We start from the raw sequence: 17,821 nt of genomic DNA on the forward strand, positions 1-17,821 counted from the left end.
TTAGTTCTCCCAAAACTCAGGATAGCAGTGTCACATAAAGCCACAGGAAAGGGCATCTCCTCTCACTGACCAACTCTCTTCAGTCAAGCATCAAACACTGTAAGGTACAATCACCTTCAGAAACATATTACAATTAGAAATTCAAACAAGATGCAAGAATCTTTATTTTTACTAATTTCTTCTCAAAAACATAAGAAAAATACAAGCTGCTTTTTTTTTTTTTTAAACAAGTAGCTATTAAAGTGTTAAACTGTATTTTTCTGTGCAATGTTTCCCCGTCACAAAACTAATACAGGGATAAAAACTTGGGCTGAAGCAGTGTCTTCAGATGCCATGGGATAAACTATGGCAAATGCCATAGTACTCATTCTGTACTAGCTCTCACCTGGACCTGCAATGGGCAAGACAGAAATACAGGCACTTGGGAAAATCAGAACTCGAGTACACCTCATTCTGAAAACTGAAATACCACATGTGGCAAGGCCAATTTCCATAAGTGCAGCACATTTCCTTCTCCAGTTTAAATCTGCAAACGGTGGGCTGCACTGTTTATTTTCTGCTGCCTACACAATGCATCAGAACTGCCTACTAGGAATATGTTACTATCTGCAGGAGTATGTTCCCCAGAGATACACATGCTCTCATCCACCCCGGAACAAGCAAAGACCACACAGTACCACGTTGTATTTCCAGCTCTCAGCAGGGGTATCCTATACCGCATCCTCTCGCTGCATGTAAAGATATGCCTGTTCTGAGACCAATGCAATCATCGCAGATGGTGATCAGTTAGAAACAGGAAGCATCCATCCTTCTGCTGCACATCACTGAAGAAACCAGCGGCAAACAGTTCCCTCCTCAGGTCCACTGCTCACCTCTGTGCACTGAAATGCATGTTGCTACACTACTGTCTCTGTCCCCATATCTGACAGGATGGATGGCAAGAAAAAATTCAAGCTATATGGCAACAGGTTCAATACAGGACAACAAGCCAGACAACACATGCAATCTCTTCTCACAAAGGTTAATATTTACTCAAAACCAGAGTTTTTTTGCTATGCAGATGAGACTTCCAGTTCCCTGAGGAGGAAATGGAAGTGATGTGACACTAGGCAGCTCATGAATCTCTTCAATTAATGCAGTCTGCACAACGGAGAGTTCCAAGGAATTATCTGCAACCACAGCAGTACTTCATTCCCACTGCCATGTCCCTAAGAATGAGTCACTTGAATTCCCATACTCTTGCTGCAGGCAGAGAGCTAAGGACTGTTCCTCATCTTCGTTAGTCAGACAAACAGTCGGAATCCAATGCTGAAACTACCTGCACAAAACTTTATCTAGGGTTATCTTATTTTCTGCAACTATTTAAGCATAGTTACTGTCACCTCCCCACTCTTCAGGCTGATTAGGGCTTATGATAAAGGAGATCACTTTTGCATCCCACCATCTTCAGGGAACAAGCAAAGAGTGTCACAAAACCATGCAGAAGATAGCAAAGAGAATAAACGCCAGTACCAAGATAGCCTCAACTGCAAAAGGCTTGCAAGCAGCACATTTCCAATGACGAGCTACATTACAAATCAACTGCAAAGCTATCCTGGCATGGGCCCCTGTGTTACAGAAGGAAATAGGACATCAAAGGCTGAAGAAGCCAGTGTCGGTAGATTACTCTGGGACACAGATGCATGACCAAGCTCAGTACCATTCCACTGTGAGATCCGGGGCCACCACTGTTATTTCTGAACACACCAGCCCTTTCCAGAAAGTCATGGGGAAGTGGAAGGGGAGAGAAAAGAGTTTTGAGACAGGTGGTATGCCTTACTGCTCTGCATCACATGAAGGGTCAGGAAGGTTAGCTATGCCTGCAGCAGGGCCCTCCTAAGCCACGAAACTCTTTATTGCAATACTATCCCAATTTAAAAGGTGTTTTATCATTATTAAACTGATCTGGGGGATGCAGGGGTGTGACTGCAGCAGTTTTTACACACTTAGGGACACTGTAATTCTCACTTAGGAAAAAAAAAAAATCCCAGAAGAGACACAAAATCTGAGTTAAAGAGACTTGAGAAAGCGTTTGCTGAATACAGCTAGTAGCCTGTATGTGCTTCATGTGATTTGCAAACCAGAAACACTGGAATCTGAGGCCAGGAGGGTGTCATTGACTAATGGGGATTCTCCCTTCCCTCTGGAGTATAGGTTTATAGAGGAATAAGATCATGTTCTCCAGGCGAGTTTATATGAAATGATTCATCTCAAGCCAGCTGCAGTCAAGACAGCTGCTTGTTTTCATTTCACTACAGGGAGATTTGCTCCCCCCTTACCTCCAAAGGCGGCCAAGATTATATCCAATTGTAAAAAGAAAACTTCAACAATTTCAAAACTAAAACTTAAAAAGTCGGGTAAATGACACAGAGGCCACAGAGGCAGCTCTGCCCTCCCTAAGTACTCCTAAGAAACATGCAGTGTATACTAGGCTGAGGAAGTCCTATTCAATCAACAGTCCACTGGCTTTAACACAAAGACATCACCTCTGTATCCTGTGGTTTACACGCAGATCTGCCCAAATACATGAAGTTATTTCTTTGTTTTGAGAATCCCTCACGCATTCCACATGGGATCATGCAGACGGTCCTCATGTGGTCAAATAAAGTTTGTGAACCCATGCCTTTATAGCTTTTCCATATTAATCTGCACTCTGGGCGTATATCCAATTAAAGCCTCATGTATAGATCACTAGGTTACTAACTGGCTTGCATGGCTAGGGGGGAGGGGAAATAACAAGCTCATGACTGCACAATTTAACACTGCCTGTGCTTTCACTTTTACATGCACAAGACTCTTTTAATCTAGTCTTACCGTAAATAAAGGGTAATACTGCTTGCTGAAGAGAAACTTTGGTCCCTACGTGCTGGAACACATAGTAGCTAACGCTGAATGCATTTACATTAACGCTAACTCCAGTGCAAAGAAGACAAAGCCTTTTCACAAACGCACTACAAAAACAGGAAGCAAGGGGGGAAACTTTACTGTGTTTGGAAACAGCACAGCATTCTTTGTACAGGCTTTTCTTACAAATGCAAGAGAAAAAAAAAAATCGGGTAACACAAAATTCAAGCACAGAAAGACTTTTAGATCAGACACAGGGTATCAACACAGCAGTTCTGAAAAGACCTCCAGGTACAGACTGTACAGGCATGAAGATGCACTTGGTAGGGGGTTTTTTTCTTCTATTTCTGCTAAAAAAATCTGACAAGTGAAGGCACACAACCTCCCAAATTCTTAATGGTAAAGCTAGATAATGTAACAGAGAGCACTATATCTCTATCTCAGTTAAAGCAGGTATGATGAATGAAGACAAACACAATCCACCAAATTTAAACATTTCCACTACGTTTAAACTGCATTCAAAAGGGATGATACAGTGGCATAGGCCTCGCATGCTGCGGTCTGCTCCAGAAGGCCATCTTCAACCTCATATTAAGAAGCTGCACTGTGGACTACAACCCTTCAAGATGAGTGAAAAAGCTCCAGCCACGAGCAGGCTGCAGTCACTAACTCAGAGACTTCCCTTTTCAGCTGGACCACAAAGATCCAATCTGTATCTTGAGGCTCCTTTGTTTAAATTTTTCGTATCACCACTTCCTTTCTTTCCTGTTCTCCTTCAAGTCCACTCAGGGCATACTACACCACCAGTAATGCACACAGCCTGCACAGAACGTAGATAATGCATATAGTTAGTGCTACCTCACTCCCAACTCACCCAAGGTCTAAAACCAACCAACTTACACACCAATATACAGGTTTAGTCCAACAGAGGATCAGTCCTATATTTGAGCAAGGAGGTCTCAGTACTTTCCCATGTCTTCTGTTTCCATGAGGGAGCAGCTTTACACACAGTCAACTCCAACGACAGATTTGATTTCACCAGATTTAAAGCATATTAGTTAACCCAAGTCACTGGGGACATTTGAAATAACTTACAATAAATCAGATGAGATTAATTCCAAGGGAGGAAGTGACTTAGCACCAGAAGAAGTGTAGATTAGTATTAGGAGACAGACCATTAGGAATACTTCTCAATGGCAATTTTTTCACCATAAACCTCAGAGCAAGATGACACTACAGTCTTAAGACAAAAACTGGGCTCCAAAGGCAAAGTGGTAACCTAGAAGTAGTATGTCAATATTTAATAATAAAATCCATGTCTGGTCCTGCACGTTTCATTTCATGTGAAGCTCCTCCAGCTTTATTCCCTGTTTCATTCACAGCAATCACAAAAGATGAATTATCTAACCTTACAAAACATGTTTTCAGTCAGATGAGATATGCTGACTATGTCCACACTTTCACCTTCAGCAAAAAAGTTCTGTGCCAGCATGACTTTTATGTTTTCTTCAATGTCCACATTATTTGGTTGCAAAGTAGATGAAATTCCAGTGCTAGGACTCCACTCTGGCCACTTGCTTCTCTGGGAGAGGAGGAGGAGCCTGTTCTGTGCCTCTGGGTGTCAAGCCACCTTCAGTTAAAAAATTAAAAACTTTCATCCAAAGTCACCATAATAGCAGTGACAGAGAAAACATGGAAGGATCTGAAAGAACTGTGGAGAGCTGAAAGAAAAACTCAACAAGTAAAGACTAATAATTTGCGCTTGTGTAGTATCTTTCATCAACGCTCCTCACTTCTATATACCAGGAAAGAAAACTGGCTGCATTTCATAACAAATAGGATTGGGAACACTACTTCAAACCCTTACTATACAGTTGGAGTTGCTATTCCTTTTGTAATAATATGTGATGAAGTATCAGCATTCCTGCACTAAATGAATAAGCTGAAGCTCCTTTTCCAATCCCATAATTGTGCTACTATAACCTACTTACTAAAGGCAGAAGTACAGCAACTGTATAGATCTTCTTCTGGTTTAAACAATGACTGAACAACACCTGTAACACAATGTTGTTTTCTCTTTCTCCAGATACCCTAATAAGACTCTGTTCTGCACTCCTGTTGGATAAGGATCATGATCGCTTCATTGAACATAGAATCATCTTCCACAAGGAATCAACAGGTACTGAAACTACAGGCTGTTGACTACTGAGAAGTAAGACAATGAAACAGATGGATCTCATTCAACACGGTCCATCGAAGTAGACCTCTCCTCCACTGCAATAGTAAATGCCATTCTTCAAAAAATCACTGGGCCTTTCACTGGGCCCCTCCACAGCCAAGATATTAAGCAAAGTGCTCAGATGGCAACACACCTTACCTATGGGCAGAGCATCACAGAGGCAGAGCATTCAAGGAAAGCACACACAACTCTCCATCACTGATATCCAATGCTCAGCCCACCATCGTGACAGTCAGGGAGAAGACAACTCTTGTTGTTCAACTGCCTTTTCAAGCTGCCAAGAACTACTCGACACTCAGACCCTCAACTAGCGTAACTGTATAGCTACCAGAAACAAACATGCAGGGCTGCATCAACTTACACCAATGGCTCATACATCCACTGTTTGAGCCCATGTAACTTTCTGCTTTCAGTTTCCTATCTTAGTGCATGCATTGTAGTAGAGAGAAAGGTGGCACTTTGAGATACCTCTGCAATCACATTCTTAAAAAGTTTGTATAGCAAATCCCAGATATGAGAAGGGAGAGAGAATTGATCTTTTTTTCAAAAATGGATCACAACACCCGGCTTCTATAGTAATTTTGCAAGATCACTCTCATCCTGAAAATTTCAGTGCCATCTACTTCTGAATTTAAAAAGCAAAAGCAAAGTGGTAGGTTGTCAGAAGGGGTGATTAGGAGACTATACAGAGCGTGCACACCACAGAAAGCAAGAGACTTGAACTGATTGGCACCCGGTTCCCTGACAGATATTTTCTTCGCAGGAAGATTGAAGGGTAGTAAGAAGAGCACGACATCCGGGGCCACATTCTGCTGTCACTCTCCTACACTTCACTGATTTTTTAATAAGATTTACAACCACTAAGAAAATGAATAGCCATCAAAATCAGGAGGGAAGATGCAGCCTGGCAGCCAAAGCAAAGAAACTCCATTTCTGCTCCATCTCCTACCAGTGATTTATCGTGAACATGAGGGCAGGACACAACATGCTACTCATTCTTGGAGTCCAACATATGACACTCCACAATGAACCATAGATGCATACACTAAGAAGGAAATGCAAATTAAGCATGAACCAACAGTAAGAGGCATGAAGATCAAAATTTCAGACATTTTTATCTTTTTGTTTTTCCCCCATATAAAAACACTGACCATAAAGCACATTGAGACAGTTAAAGCATAGTGAAGTTGAAACTGAAGGACTTGTAGAATGAAGTCATTATACTGTCATCCAAAAATCTTTTTTTCTGATCATTTTTAAAGGCCAAAAATAATCCCTCTTTTTTTCTTTTTTCATAGAAGGTCAAACAGACACTCATATTTATGGAAAAAACATGCACACTCTTAGTATTTTGATTTAAAAGTTGGATTCCATTTGACAAGTTTCAGAAACTTTTTTTTTTTCAAAGCAGTTTCTACTTTACTATTAATAATGCGCATCCCTGCAAATGGACAACAAAGCCATTCAGTCTTATTTTAGGTTCTTGCACAGATAGAGCAAAAACATAGCCTGCTCACAATACACGCTAATTGCGTTACAGTAGCAAACAAAAAACTCCATGGCACAACAGAACGCCATTACAACAGGAACCAGACATGGAAAGAGAAATCTTGTATTCAAATAGCCAAAACAGCCAAAGACTGGGAGGAGAGGGCCACTGCCATGCGAAAAATAGCAATATCACAACTTCACCATTGAGAAATATCTGCTGTTTGAAAAATACTGTTAGGAACACACCATGGGTATCTTCAGGAGGTTTAAGAAAAGAGAATTTCCTTTAAAAATTACCTGAACTGTCTACCTGCACACACAATTACCTAATTTTCCTCACTTAGATGTTGTCTATACACAAATAAAGAACAGGGTGACCTTTTCGTTTACAAAATTTTTGCCTTACCTTTGGTTTAACATCACCAGAAATCTCACCTATAAAATATGCCTAGACATCTGTACACTTCAAAAATATGTACAACTTATTTCTAAGAGAAAAAACATTATTTCTGGTTATCACTTGCAAACTTCCCTTTAGGTCTAAGAAAAATACTATACAAAATATAAACCTGAAATAATTATATTTGGGAATAAAATTATGTATACTCAAAAAAAACCCTCTCATTTAGCTTAATCTCAGCTTTCATCAGGCAATATTTATTGTACCACATGTGGCATCTTTGCAAACAAAATCCTACAAAACCTAAATCCATTTCTGTGTGCTTTTAGATTTAAGTCTTAAATTTTTTTAGGAGGAGAAAAATAGTTATTTTATTCAGCATTTCTTCAAGCACTGTAAATCCAAGTAGAAAAGCCCTTTAGTGATAGTTCCAACCATTCAACCTCCTCATTCTTAATATAATGAAATTAGAGATCTGGAGTTTGAGAAGCACTGGATATTCATTTTTTAAATCATCTTTTTTTAAGCCCTGCTTATTACTCTTTTCCTTAATGAGAGTGGAAGCAATTTTTCCTTTTAAATTTTTCATCCAATGAGAAAAATCATGCGATCTCTTGGCACTTCAAGGGCCCACAAAAGGCTTATCACATTTCTAACCTCACACTTCGCCATGGTCTCCAAAGTGAAAGTGGCTACAGATGTGAATACCAGGCAAGACAACAGCAGAAGCAGCAGCACCGCCTTCCTGCACCTCTGATAAACTGGAGACAGCTGCCCCTGTAGAAGATTTACCCTCATGGAAGCTTCAGCCAGGACCATGTACCACAGCAGTATTTGGGCAGATTTCAAGACCAAGAGAAGATCAATTTGCAGAGAGCAGCATTTTTTTCTTAATAAGGCTCTACTGTCCAAGGAAAAGAGGTAGGAGGGAGCCGGCACATGCCCTGCAGAGCAGTGGCAGCAGCTGGCAGAACCTTTCCAGGAATCCTGAATGGGAAGAGTGTGCACCGCAGTGCAGCCTGACACAGGGCCACTCAGCGAGCCAGACTGCATTTCCTGCATCACAGGCATCAGCTCGCTGTCCTCCCATGGAAACTTGACTTGGACACAAATTAAAAAAAAACAAAAAAAAAGCCGAAAAAAAAAGCTTGCCCTGTCAGTAACTACATTTGCTGATCCACCACAACTCTACTGAATAATTAAACATTAATACACTGCAGCAAATCACATGGGTCTTCCCCAGCTTTGTGGGATATGAAGGGGCAGAGGAAGAACTTGGTCCCATGGTCTGTCGCGTCTAAGATGTTCATTACTGCCTTTGTCAGGGCATTCAGATTGTGGTGAGCAATTCTCCTTAGCTTCTCTGTCCTTAGCACTCAGTTACCACAAATTAACTTTCCACCAGCACACTGCTGTCGAAACATCGGAATAAAACTCATCGGCTTCTGTTGGGTTCTGTCTAACAAGGAACTTTCATACGGGTTCTGTCTAACAAGGAACGTTCAAGTACGCCTCTTACTCATAAAAGAGCCACTCTGCTCAATACCTTGAGATCTGCCAACGAAAGAAAAGAAGTGGGGCTCTGTTTTGTGGAGAGCTGGACAAGCTTGACAGCAGAGTCGGACACCTCTCCCAGCCAGCAGCCAACCTGCAAGATGCACAGTGATCTTTCGCTGTACCTCTCTGGATTTCTGAACAGCACACCCTGCCATTCACGTTACAAGCAATGAATGGTAATCCCCCTCCTCAAGTTACTCTGATTTCGGCAGGGTGAGACCAAGAATGTATGTGACCAAGTGTACCTCCAGTTCTGATTTTAGTCACCACAACTTGACAAGTTTCTTGAGCTCAATTAGCAACAGAAACACATCTTGCAGTCACACTTAAATCCAGAAATGAACAGATGCCTTTTTCCCCCCAGGTTCCTCAGAAAAAAAGGAAAAATACTTAAAATTATTTTGGGGCACCACAGTCTGCAACCTGGCACATTACCTACTTTTCTATTTCCCACTCCACTGGCCCTGTCTCATCAGTCATGGGAGAACCCAAGAGGCGAAGTCAAGAAATGCCGGTAGTGCTAACATCAAATGCCCACAGACCCTGAAACAAGACCCCCTCCTCCGAAACACAGAGAGTATTGTTTAATTCTCCTACTTAAGCCTATGAAGCGAAGGCCTTTTAATTTAGCATCTGGTTTTGACTTCTCCATGTTTTCCTCCACAACCACAAGAGCTAAAACTTTGCTCACATTGACGTGCTCGGTTATAATGTATGCTTTTCAATTGTCTTTTCCCTTTCCTGCTATTGCCCCTGCATTCTTAAATATTGTGCAAAACAGGAAAATTTTACGCAATGATTTAATAATACATTGTTTTTGGCAGCAATTCCAGCCTACCATGTTTCCCTCTCTCTTCTTCCTCAACAGTCTGGCACACTGTTAACGCTGAAACAGATCAGTTCTCTGATCCAGTTAAAAGACAACAAAACCGCAAAAGGTTCAAACAGAGAGCGTTCACCAGCCAGTTCACACAAATTTGCTCAACTTGACCCTGCAAACCGTTAAACACGTACAAAAGATGGATTAAAGCAGTATGGCACAGATGGAGAAAAGAATGGCACAGGCCAGGACTACCCGAAACAGACACTGCATCACCAGACTGCACAAGCGTTTTATTGAGCGTACATACCTGCACAAGCACTCTCCAGGGATGAGGCACGCCAAAGTATCAATCATCTTCAAACACACAATTGTTTATGGAGTTAAGCACTACATATCTATAAACACACACCAAAGCACAACAAAACTGATGCAACTAGCACTGCTGAAAACACTAATAAACAAGCCACAATCTACCCATGCAACCCACAATCTAATTACTTCTAAAGAATCCAAAAGGCTTGAACTACTTGAGGTAGGTCTCTTCTTTCATAAATCCTATGTGGGGAGATGAGTAAATGTAAATCCCTGCTACCTCAGTCATGCTTACTAACATATAAGGAAATGAGAGAAGCCATTTTATTGTATCACATTAAAACTCACCTGTTATTTAGGAACTTCGAAGATATGAAGAAATTACATATAATAATTTAAAAAATCACTCCTCACTATGTACTAAACCTACCATCTTTTCACCAAAAATGCCCCTCAGCGTACACAGCTCTGTCAAAGACTTTGGTGGAACCAAGGCTTCAATCTCTGTTCTCCCACTCTTGCTAATAATGCAAACCTAAGTTTGCAAACTGGAATGGTGAAGCAAATAGGACTTGCAATCTAGCCTTTTGCCTCTGAAAAACTGAACGTCTTTCTTGCGTTTCACAAAATCACAGAACTGTAAAAAGATTTGGGTCAGCAGGGACCTTTCAGGACCATCTAGTCCAATCCCTCTGCCATAGGCATGGGCATCTTCCACTAGAAAAGGCTGCTCAAAGTCCCATCCATCAACACTTCCAATGATCGGGCATGCACAGTTTCTCTGGGCTGTAGGTCCTCTCCTAGAAGGACCACATCCCAACTTCCATGATCCAGCAGACTGTTCTCATCACAAGTTACAATGTTCCACTACAAAAAAATGAAGATCATCTCACAGCTCCACAGAGGGATGCCCCATAAGGAATGCTGAGCTCCTCCAGTCCCTGCTCTGATGCAGGATCAGGTCCCCATAGAGGATCAGAGCCAATTTACAAGCTTCCTCTGGGGGACTATTACCACCACACAGTGGCTAGCACCACATCTTTATTCCCCAGCCAAAATGAAAAACGAGGCAGAAGTATTTCTGAGTATCCTTTATGTTTATGCTCCTAAACGTGTAAAATTTACTGGCTGGGTGTTAACATTAATGGCCTTAAGAGCTCTCACCCTATCAATGAATATAGCTTCTGTTTCTATATTTTATATAAGCTCTGTGACATATAAACACATACCTTAACACTACAGACTTATAAATATGCTTTTTAATCACTGCAGGAACTATATATTCAAAGATATGTTTGATAGGCATTAAACAGCTTTACAGAAATATCATTTTAGGCTTTTCTTATGCCGAGCTACAAACTAATACAGCAATAAAGTAAGTTTGCAACAACAGAGTAATACTCCATTAAAGCACTGAGTCTTCAGAAAAATTTGGATCTCATTAATGCAGGCAACATGCCTTCCTTCACTTCTGAAAAAGAATCTCACCAGCACAGATAATATGGAGAATGCAGAGCAATTTGTTCTCAATTTGCAGATAATTCTAAATTATCAGGGGTTGTGTGCAAATTATGAGATTCAATGCTTTCTCTGATGAAGAAAATACCTGATAGAGAGCAACAAGGTAACCCAGAATAGGCAAAAATATATGGACCCAAAACCCACAGGTACCGCTTCTTGTCAAATAAAAACGATCATTTGTAACAGTAAATCATGAGAAATGTTAAATTTAAATAGTAATTTTGCATTTTGCTGTTACTACAGATAAAAAAAAAAAATCTTAAATTGCTTTGTTATTTATGTGTTGTTATTTATTTATACACCTAATGATGGCAGGCCCATCAGGCTAGTTTTACGTCCCATTCGTAAAGCCTCATCACAGCACAGGACTTAAGGACAGCACTTGTTTTACCAAGCAGATTGTTTACTTTTCTTTTTATTATTATTATCCTCGCTAATTCATAATAATTCTCTTTGTAACCTGACTAGTGCTATAACACTTGTTTTCCAGGAAAGCTTTAAAGAAATTAGTCTTGTAAGATTGTTTTCAAACTTCTAGGCTCTACACAATACTTCCAACTTAAGCATATTGTTTTTCAAGGGAAATTTAATTTTTAAAAGTGTGTTTTTCTAACTAATGGGAACCTGTGCTAAAGTAAACAATGAGTCTGGCTTGATAGGAATTTTTGTTCTATCTTTACCAAAAGAAGGAAGGAAAGACATGTAATAGCATGCTGAAACATACGCAGAAGAATTGTTGAATTTCAAAAAACAATCAGAAGACAATTTTCTACTCTGCTTCTTCTATTTGAAACATATCATCCTGCCTCATTTAATATTAATTGGGTACGCTCCTGTCTCTAGAAAAAAATATAAATGCAGTTCCCTAATCCACTTATGTTCTTGTTGCAAATATATTTCTGACTAGCTGGCTGCTCAATAAACTATCATCATCTTCATGCATATCTTTTGTACAGAAAAAAGTTTAAAAGACACTCAAAGCTTTTCAGGATTGTCACCAACTTTGACTATAACACTACATTACACTCAACTTACCTGCCAAGGTGAAACCAAGAAATGTCAAATGGGCATGAAAAGCCAAAGTTTCCACCTCCTTGGGGGATATTAATGAGTAACTTCATGGTTTCAATAATGCCTTATCTCCTCAGATGGAAATTAGAGGTCATCTCTAGTCAGCGAAAATGAATCGCTTATTTATTCTTTCTCTGTCTGCTGCACATACACATGTATCACAAGTCTTTTTTGCAACCCAGTGCTTTAAGATTGTTTGTCCTAAACATGTATTCCCTAACGGTGCAAGAAAGAGAAAAGCAGGGAAGAGACATAAAAGGAACAAGGCAGAAGGATATTAAAGGCATGGAAGTTCAGACATCATGGCTACCTATGAACTACTGAAAATTATATTTTAACATTTCTGCTGAAGACAGCCATACTTTTATTCTTCAACCTCCCTCAAACAAAAAAAAAATCAAACAAAGAATATAAAATTTGATTTTATTGTTGTCTTTGTTTTTACTATCACTGCCCTTCAAACTGTGCAAGGACAGATCTCACTGGGAAAAAAATTAGTAACGGCGCTACATTTGAGTTTGGTAGGTGTTTATAAAATAAACATTATTCCTCCCATGAGGGAAAAAGTCAGATTCATCCCCAGGCAAGCTGTTGTTTGGCAAACAAAGTTTGTAAGTATCAAAATTTCCTACTGGGACTTTAGCATTCACATTAAAAAAAAAAAAAAAAATTACTTTCACCCAAAAAATCTTAAGCAGAATGAAAGCCTGGACCTGATGCGAGTGAAACTAACAGTGAAACTGTACTATGTTTAACCCATTCTTAGAGAAATGAGAAACATGTAGCAAACAAAGGAAACAGCATGTAAATCAGATAAAGTCCCAACACCTGCTGAGACCTACAGGTCTCTCCTCTCCACAAGCTAATACCTTCCAATTTGTGAACCAAGCACATATACCACTACAGAATATGATTATTACTATGAACATGATTGGTAATTTAAACAGCCACTTGTAATACTGTCAGAAAAAGCACTTTTTAGAGAACATGATTTTTCTCCTCCCTAAATTTTGTGAAAATAAGATGACCTAACACTTGTTCCATTACATTCTTGCATAGTGATTCAGCTACAGAAAGCTATCTCATCAGCACAAAACATTTAACTGCCTAATTAAACAATGCAAGTAGTCAGCTCTTGCAAAAAAAGCTGTAAGTAGGATCTCATTATTCAGACCTGTGTGTAGGTTCATACAGTGTCTACCTATGGAAAAAAAGCAGATTAATAATCCATACACAAACCAATGTTGACTCCTGTATTGCAGCCCAGGCACTGACAGATAAGAGCTCATTTTGAGAAGATTTTAATTCAAATGTACATCTTGAGTGTCAATAAAAAGGACAGAAAGTGCGTGGAATCAACAAATAAGTTATCATCTTTACTCAAGGATATAATTGGCCAGATCTGGATTTAGCTGTCATTACAACTTTTGCTTTCAAATGCAGAACAAAGTGATGTTATTTTCCTGTTCAATTTTATTCATGTTACATAGAATGCAGCAGAACTCGTCATGCCAGAGGATTTGCAAAGGGATGATGTGAAGATTAATTAGTGGCTGTTCATAAAGCACCCTGCCTGTGGAAAGCCATATGTGTAAAAATGACCTTGTTATCAAAGCTGTTGAGTGCTCCCAATGCTCACTTTCAATGGATGGTGTGGTTATTTTTCTACATCTCTTGAAAACTGAATTAGTTGCATTTAAATATCTACCTAGAGTTTCAGGAGGTTTTGGCATTGTGCCTGCACCCCACTGCCACAGGGAGCAGAAGTTAAGCTACCGCATTTTTCGCTTAAATCACATCTTTTCAGCTCAAATCAGAGTAAAATCTAGACATTGCAGAACCAACATCTGAAAAATGCCTGCTAAATGTATATTCACGCAACAAGTGAACGCAAATCTTATCCTAGTGCCTTAATTACTCCCTGGAAACCAAGGACGCTACCTGAAATAATAAAGCACAGGTATTTCTATGAGTAATGCTATTTACTTGGTGAGTTACGGCTGGAAAAAAAATCATAAGGCGCAAGACCAAGCACGAAGAGCACTGCTTAACAAAATGGAGCCTGCAATGGCATGTACCATTTTGTAGTATCTTCTCGCTATTTATATACATAAAATAATTAGGAATGAGAATGCCTCAACATTAATTAAAAGCACAACCCCATAGGACTTCAGACTACATTTTCTCAGAGCCAGTGTCTTTGGCAACAGCTTTGCCAGCAAGGAGAGTTTGACAGGTCCTGAACAAATACAACTTCACGGCTTGTATTGCCACAGCGCAGGGAGAAACATCTGAATCATATCCATGCCTATCCCTACCAGCGTCCTTCTTCTTTGCTCAGAAATAATCACCTATGGATATCGTCAGGAAAATGCCTCATCTCCACTGATATTCAACTTCCCCTCCAGGCTGATGCTATCTTACTAAAATGAAGAACTGCAAGAACTCCCTGTGCTCCTGTCTTTTGGGGGTTTCCTCCAGCCACGCTCAACCGAGTTTTCCTTCTCTCTTTACATAGCAGCTCTATGAAAGAAAAAAAAAAATATTCCCTTGGAAACATCCTCGACAGCCCAGTGGAAATGTTAAGAAGAGATGTCATTGTGGCACAAAAAAAAGCTCCGCGAGAAGAGGCAGCTGGTGTGTCTGAAGGTTAAAGCAGCTCCCACTGAAAACCTGCTCTGAATACTCCACAGCAGAGCATAATGCAGGAGAGGCACTCGCACACACTGGGTCTGTGCACCAAAGTGTGAAAAAATCCAACCTCCGAGCACAGCACAGCCTGGATGAATCCCATTTAAAGACATCATTAATAGAAACCTACACAAAAGCCAATCCACTCTCTCCTATCTCCAGTGTCCTATAGGAAGGCCAGAACGAAGCCATTGAGAAAAACGAGGCTTTTATATATAAATGAAAAAAGGGCACGATCGAAGAACTGAATGATTAAAAATCAGTTGTAAAGCATGTTTAGCGAGCTGTGTTAATCGCTGTTAGACAAAAATCCGGGTGTAGTCACATCACAAACGATACGAATGTTCAAATAATGCTGGCCATGAAATTTTAAGTTGTACGTGTATTTAGACTTATTCATCGTATATTTAAAGACTGCATCCCTCTATTACACATCTTTTGTACTGTCGCTACCACCACCTCGCATTTTTCTCTTGCATCATTTTCCATTAGGAAGAAAACCCTAAGAAATCTCCTTTATTTTACAACCACGCTGCCCGTGTCTGGGCAGGGTATGTGGCCACCAAATCAGATGCCCAAAACCAGGCCTGAAACGAAGCAGATTGGAACCCGTGCAGCCCGGAGCCTTCGCTCCTGAATGAAAAGCATCCTCCAGGTCCCTCGGCTCCAGCTCGGCCGGCGTGCCAGCAGATGGCCGGGGCTGCCGAGGAGCGGGGAGGGGACTCCCCGTCACTTTCATGGTGAGAAGGGGGATTGATTACAAATAAAATGGAAAAAAAAAAACCCAAAACCAAACAATACTAACAATAATATTGGGAGGAAATTGGAGTTGCTTGGAAAATAAAGCACCGAAACTGCAAAATATCTCGAGGGTTACAAAGATGGGGAGAATAAAATCAAGCAGGCGTTCGGGGATGCACGGGAGCAGAGAAGCCCTCGCACACCGAAACCCGCGGGGGGCCCCGGTGTGAACACAGAGACAGAGACACACACAGAGACACACAGAGAAACACAGACACATACGCACATATAGACATACACACATGCACAGACATATACACACACAGACGCACAGAGAGACAGACACAGACACACACACAGATACAGAGACAGACACACACACAGACATAGACACACATACAGACATGCACATACACACAGAGAGAAACGCACACAGACACACACACATATACAGACATACACACATGCACAGACATATACAAACACAGAGACACAGACACACAGATAGACACACATGCACAGACACAGACATATACACACACATAGGCACACACAGAGACACAGAGACAGACACACAGAGACAGACACATAGACACACAGAGACAGAGAGACAGACAGAGAGACACATACACATACCCACATAGAGACAAATACACATACAGACACACTGTACGACAGACACATATACGAAGACACATACAGATAGGGACACCTATACGGAGACATTGTATCAGAGACACACAGAGACACACGCAGAGACACCTTTACAGAGACACACGTATCAGAGACACACAGACACACGGACCCCCCCACTCGCCCCCCGCCCCCCGCCGCGCTCTCACCGTGGCCGAGGCGACGCTGTTGTCCGCCAGCGCCAAGTGGTGCGGCTCCCACCGCCGCAGGAACTTGGAGGTGAGGATCTTGCTGAGAAACGTCCGGGGGTGCCGGATGACACACACCTGGATGTCCCCCTCCTGCAGCAGCTTGTACCTCATGCCGTGGCAGTGCAGCAGCGCTCTCCGGCACGGCGCGGCACCCATTTTATTCCCGTCGGGAGCGGACATCTCGCCCAGCAGCGCCCGGCTCTCCTCGGGCTGCCGGCGCTCGCCGCCCCCGCGATCCATGGCAGCCCCGCGCCCGGGGGGCGGCGCCGCGCGGGGGGAACGAGCCACGCACGGAATAATTAAGAGGGGGAAAAAAAATCCAACCCCGTGCGGACGTTTAAAAAAAAAAAAAAAAAGAGGAGGAAAATAAAATAAAATAAAAAAAATACGAAACTAGGGAAGGATGGAGGGGTTGAAGCCGGAGGAAGAAATCCTTACGGGAGCCCCGCGGCTCTCAGAGCGCCGCGTCCATGCTGCGGGCGGCGGGCGGAGCGCGGGGGCTCCGCGGGCTGCGGGGCGTCCGGCCGCGGCTCCTTCCTTGCCCGCGGGGCGCGTGCGCGGCGACGCGCGTGCATGTGGAGGTGGGTGCGTGGGTCCGCGCGCGTGTGTGTGTGTGTGTGTGTGTGTGTGTCTCCACGCGCGCCGCCGCCGCCGCCGCCACCGCCGCGGGAGGAGGAGGAGGAGGCGGCGAGAGAGAGAAGAGCGAGCGCTGCCCAACAGCTCCTCGCCGGAGCGGCGCCCGATTGGCCCCGGCGCTGTCACGTGACCCCGCCCTGACGTCAGCGGCCGCGGAGCCGCCGGGGGCAGCGGGCGAGGGGCGCCTTCGCGCCTCCTCTCGCCTCTTGCACGGGGCCCCTCGGCGCTGTCGCCTCATCGAGGGGCAAAGGCTGACCGCGGGAGGGGAGGGCACACGTGCAGGTCCCCTCGCCCCAAGGGGATCCCCGGGCGCCCCACGGAGGGCGGAGTGGGTGCGGTGAATCCCCCGCTTCCTCCAGCCCGGGCGGGTGTCCGCCTCACCCGTGGCGAGGAGGGGAAAAGGGAAGGGGTGACAGCGCGTTACTGGTTGAGTTTGGAGCGTCTGCGTTCCGGCTTTGAGGGCGACCACCGCAGAAAGCATTGAGGGAAAACCCCGAGCCTGGTCGCTGTCAGCTTCCCCGGTGGCTCCCACTGGTGATTCTTTTCCTCAGGCTTTATGGAGAAACTGGGAC

At 42.6% G+C, this 17,821-nt stretch overlaps 1 protein-coding gene across 2 annotated transcripts in view; it reads right to left on the minus strand.

The window, feature by feature from the left end:
- The window catches only part of CMIP (c-Maf inducing protein), a 132,234-nt gene extending 115,041 nt beyond the window's left edge, over positions 1 to 17,193 (minus strand). The window contains exon 1 of one of the 2 annotated variants that reach the window (XM_054078673.1): positions 16,572 to 17,193. In XM_054078673.1, the coding sequence (XP_053934648.1) occupies positions 16,572 to 16,853 (282 nt within the window). In that variant the 5' untranslated portion in view covers positions 16,854 to 17,193. The remainder of the gene's footprint in view (positions 1 to 16,571) is intronic. The other variant, XM_054078674.1, reaches the window with a different exon arrangement.
- Positions 17,194 to 17,821: the final 628 nt, after the last annotated feature.

Source organism: Cuculus canorus, chromosome 13 (assembly GCF_017976375.1).
Source record: "Cuculus canorus isolate bCucCan1 chromosome 13, bCucCan1.pri, whole genome shotgun sequence".
Lineage (NCBI taxonomy): Eukaryota > Metazoa > Chordata > Aves > Cuculiformes > Cuculidae > Cuculus > Cuculus canorus.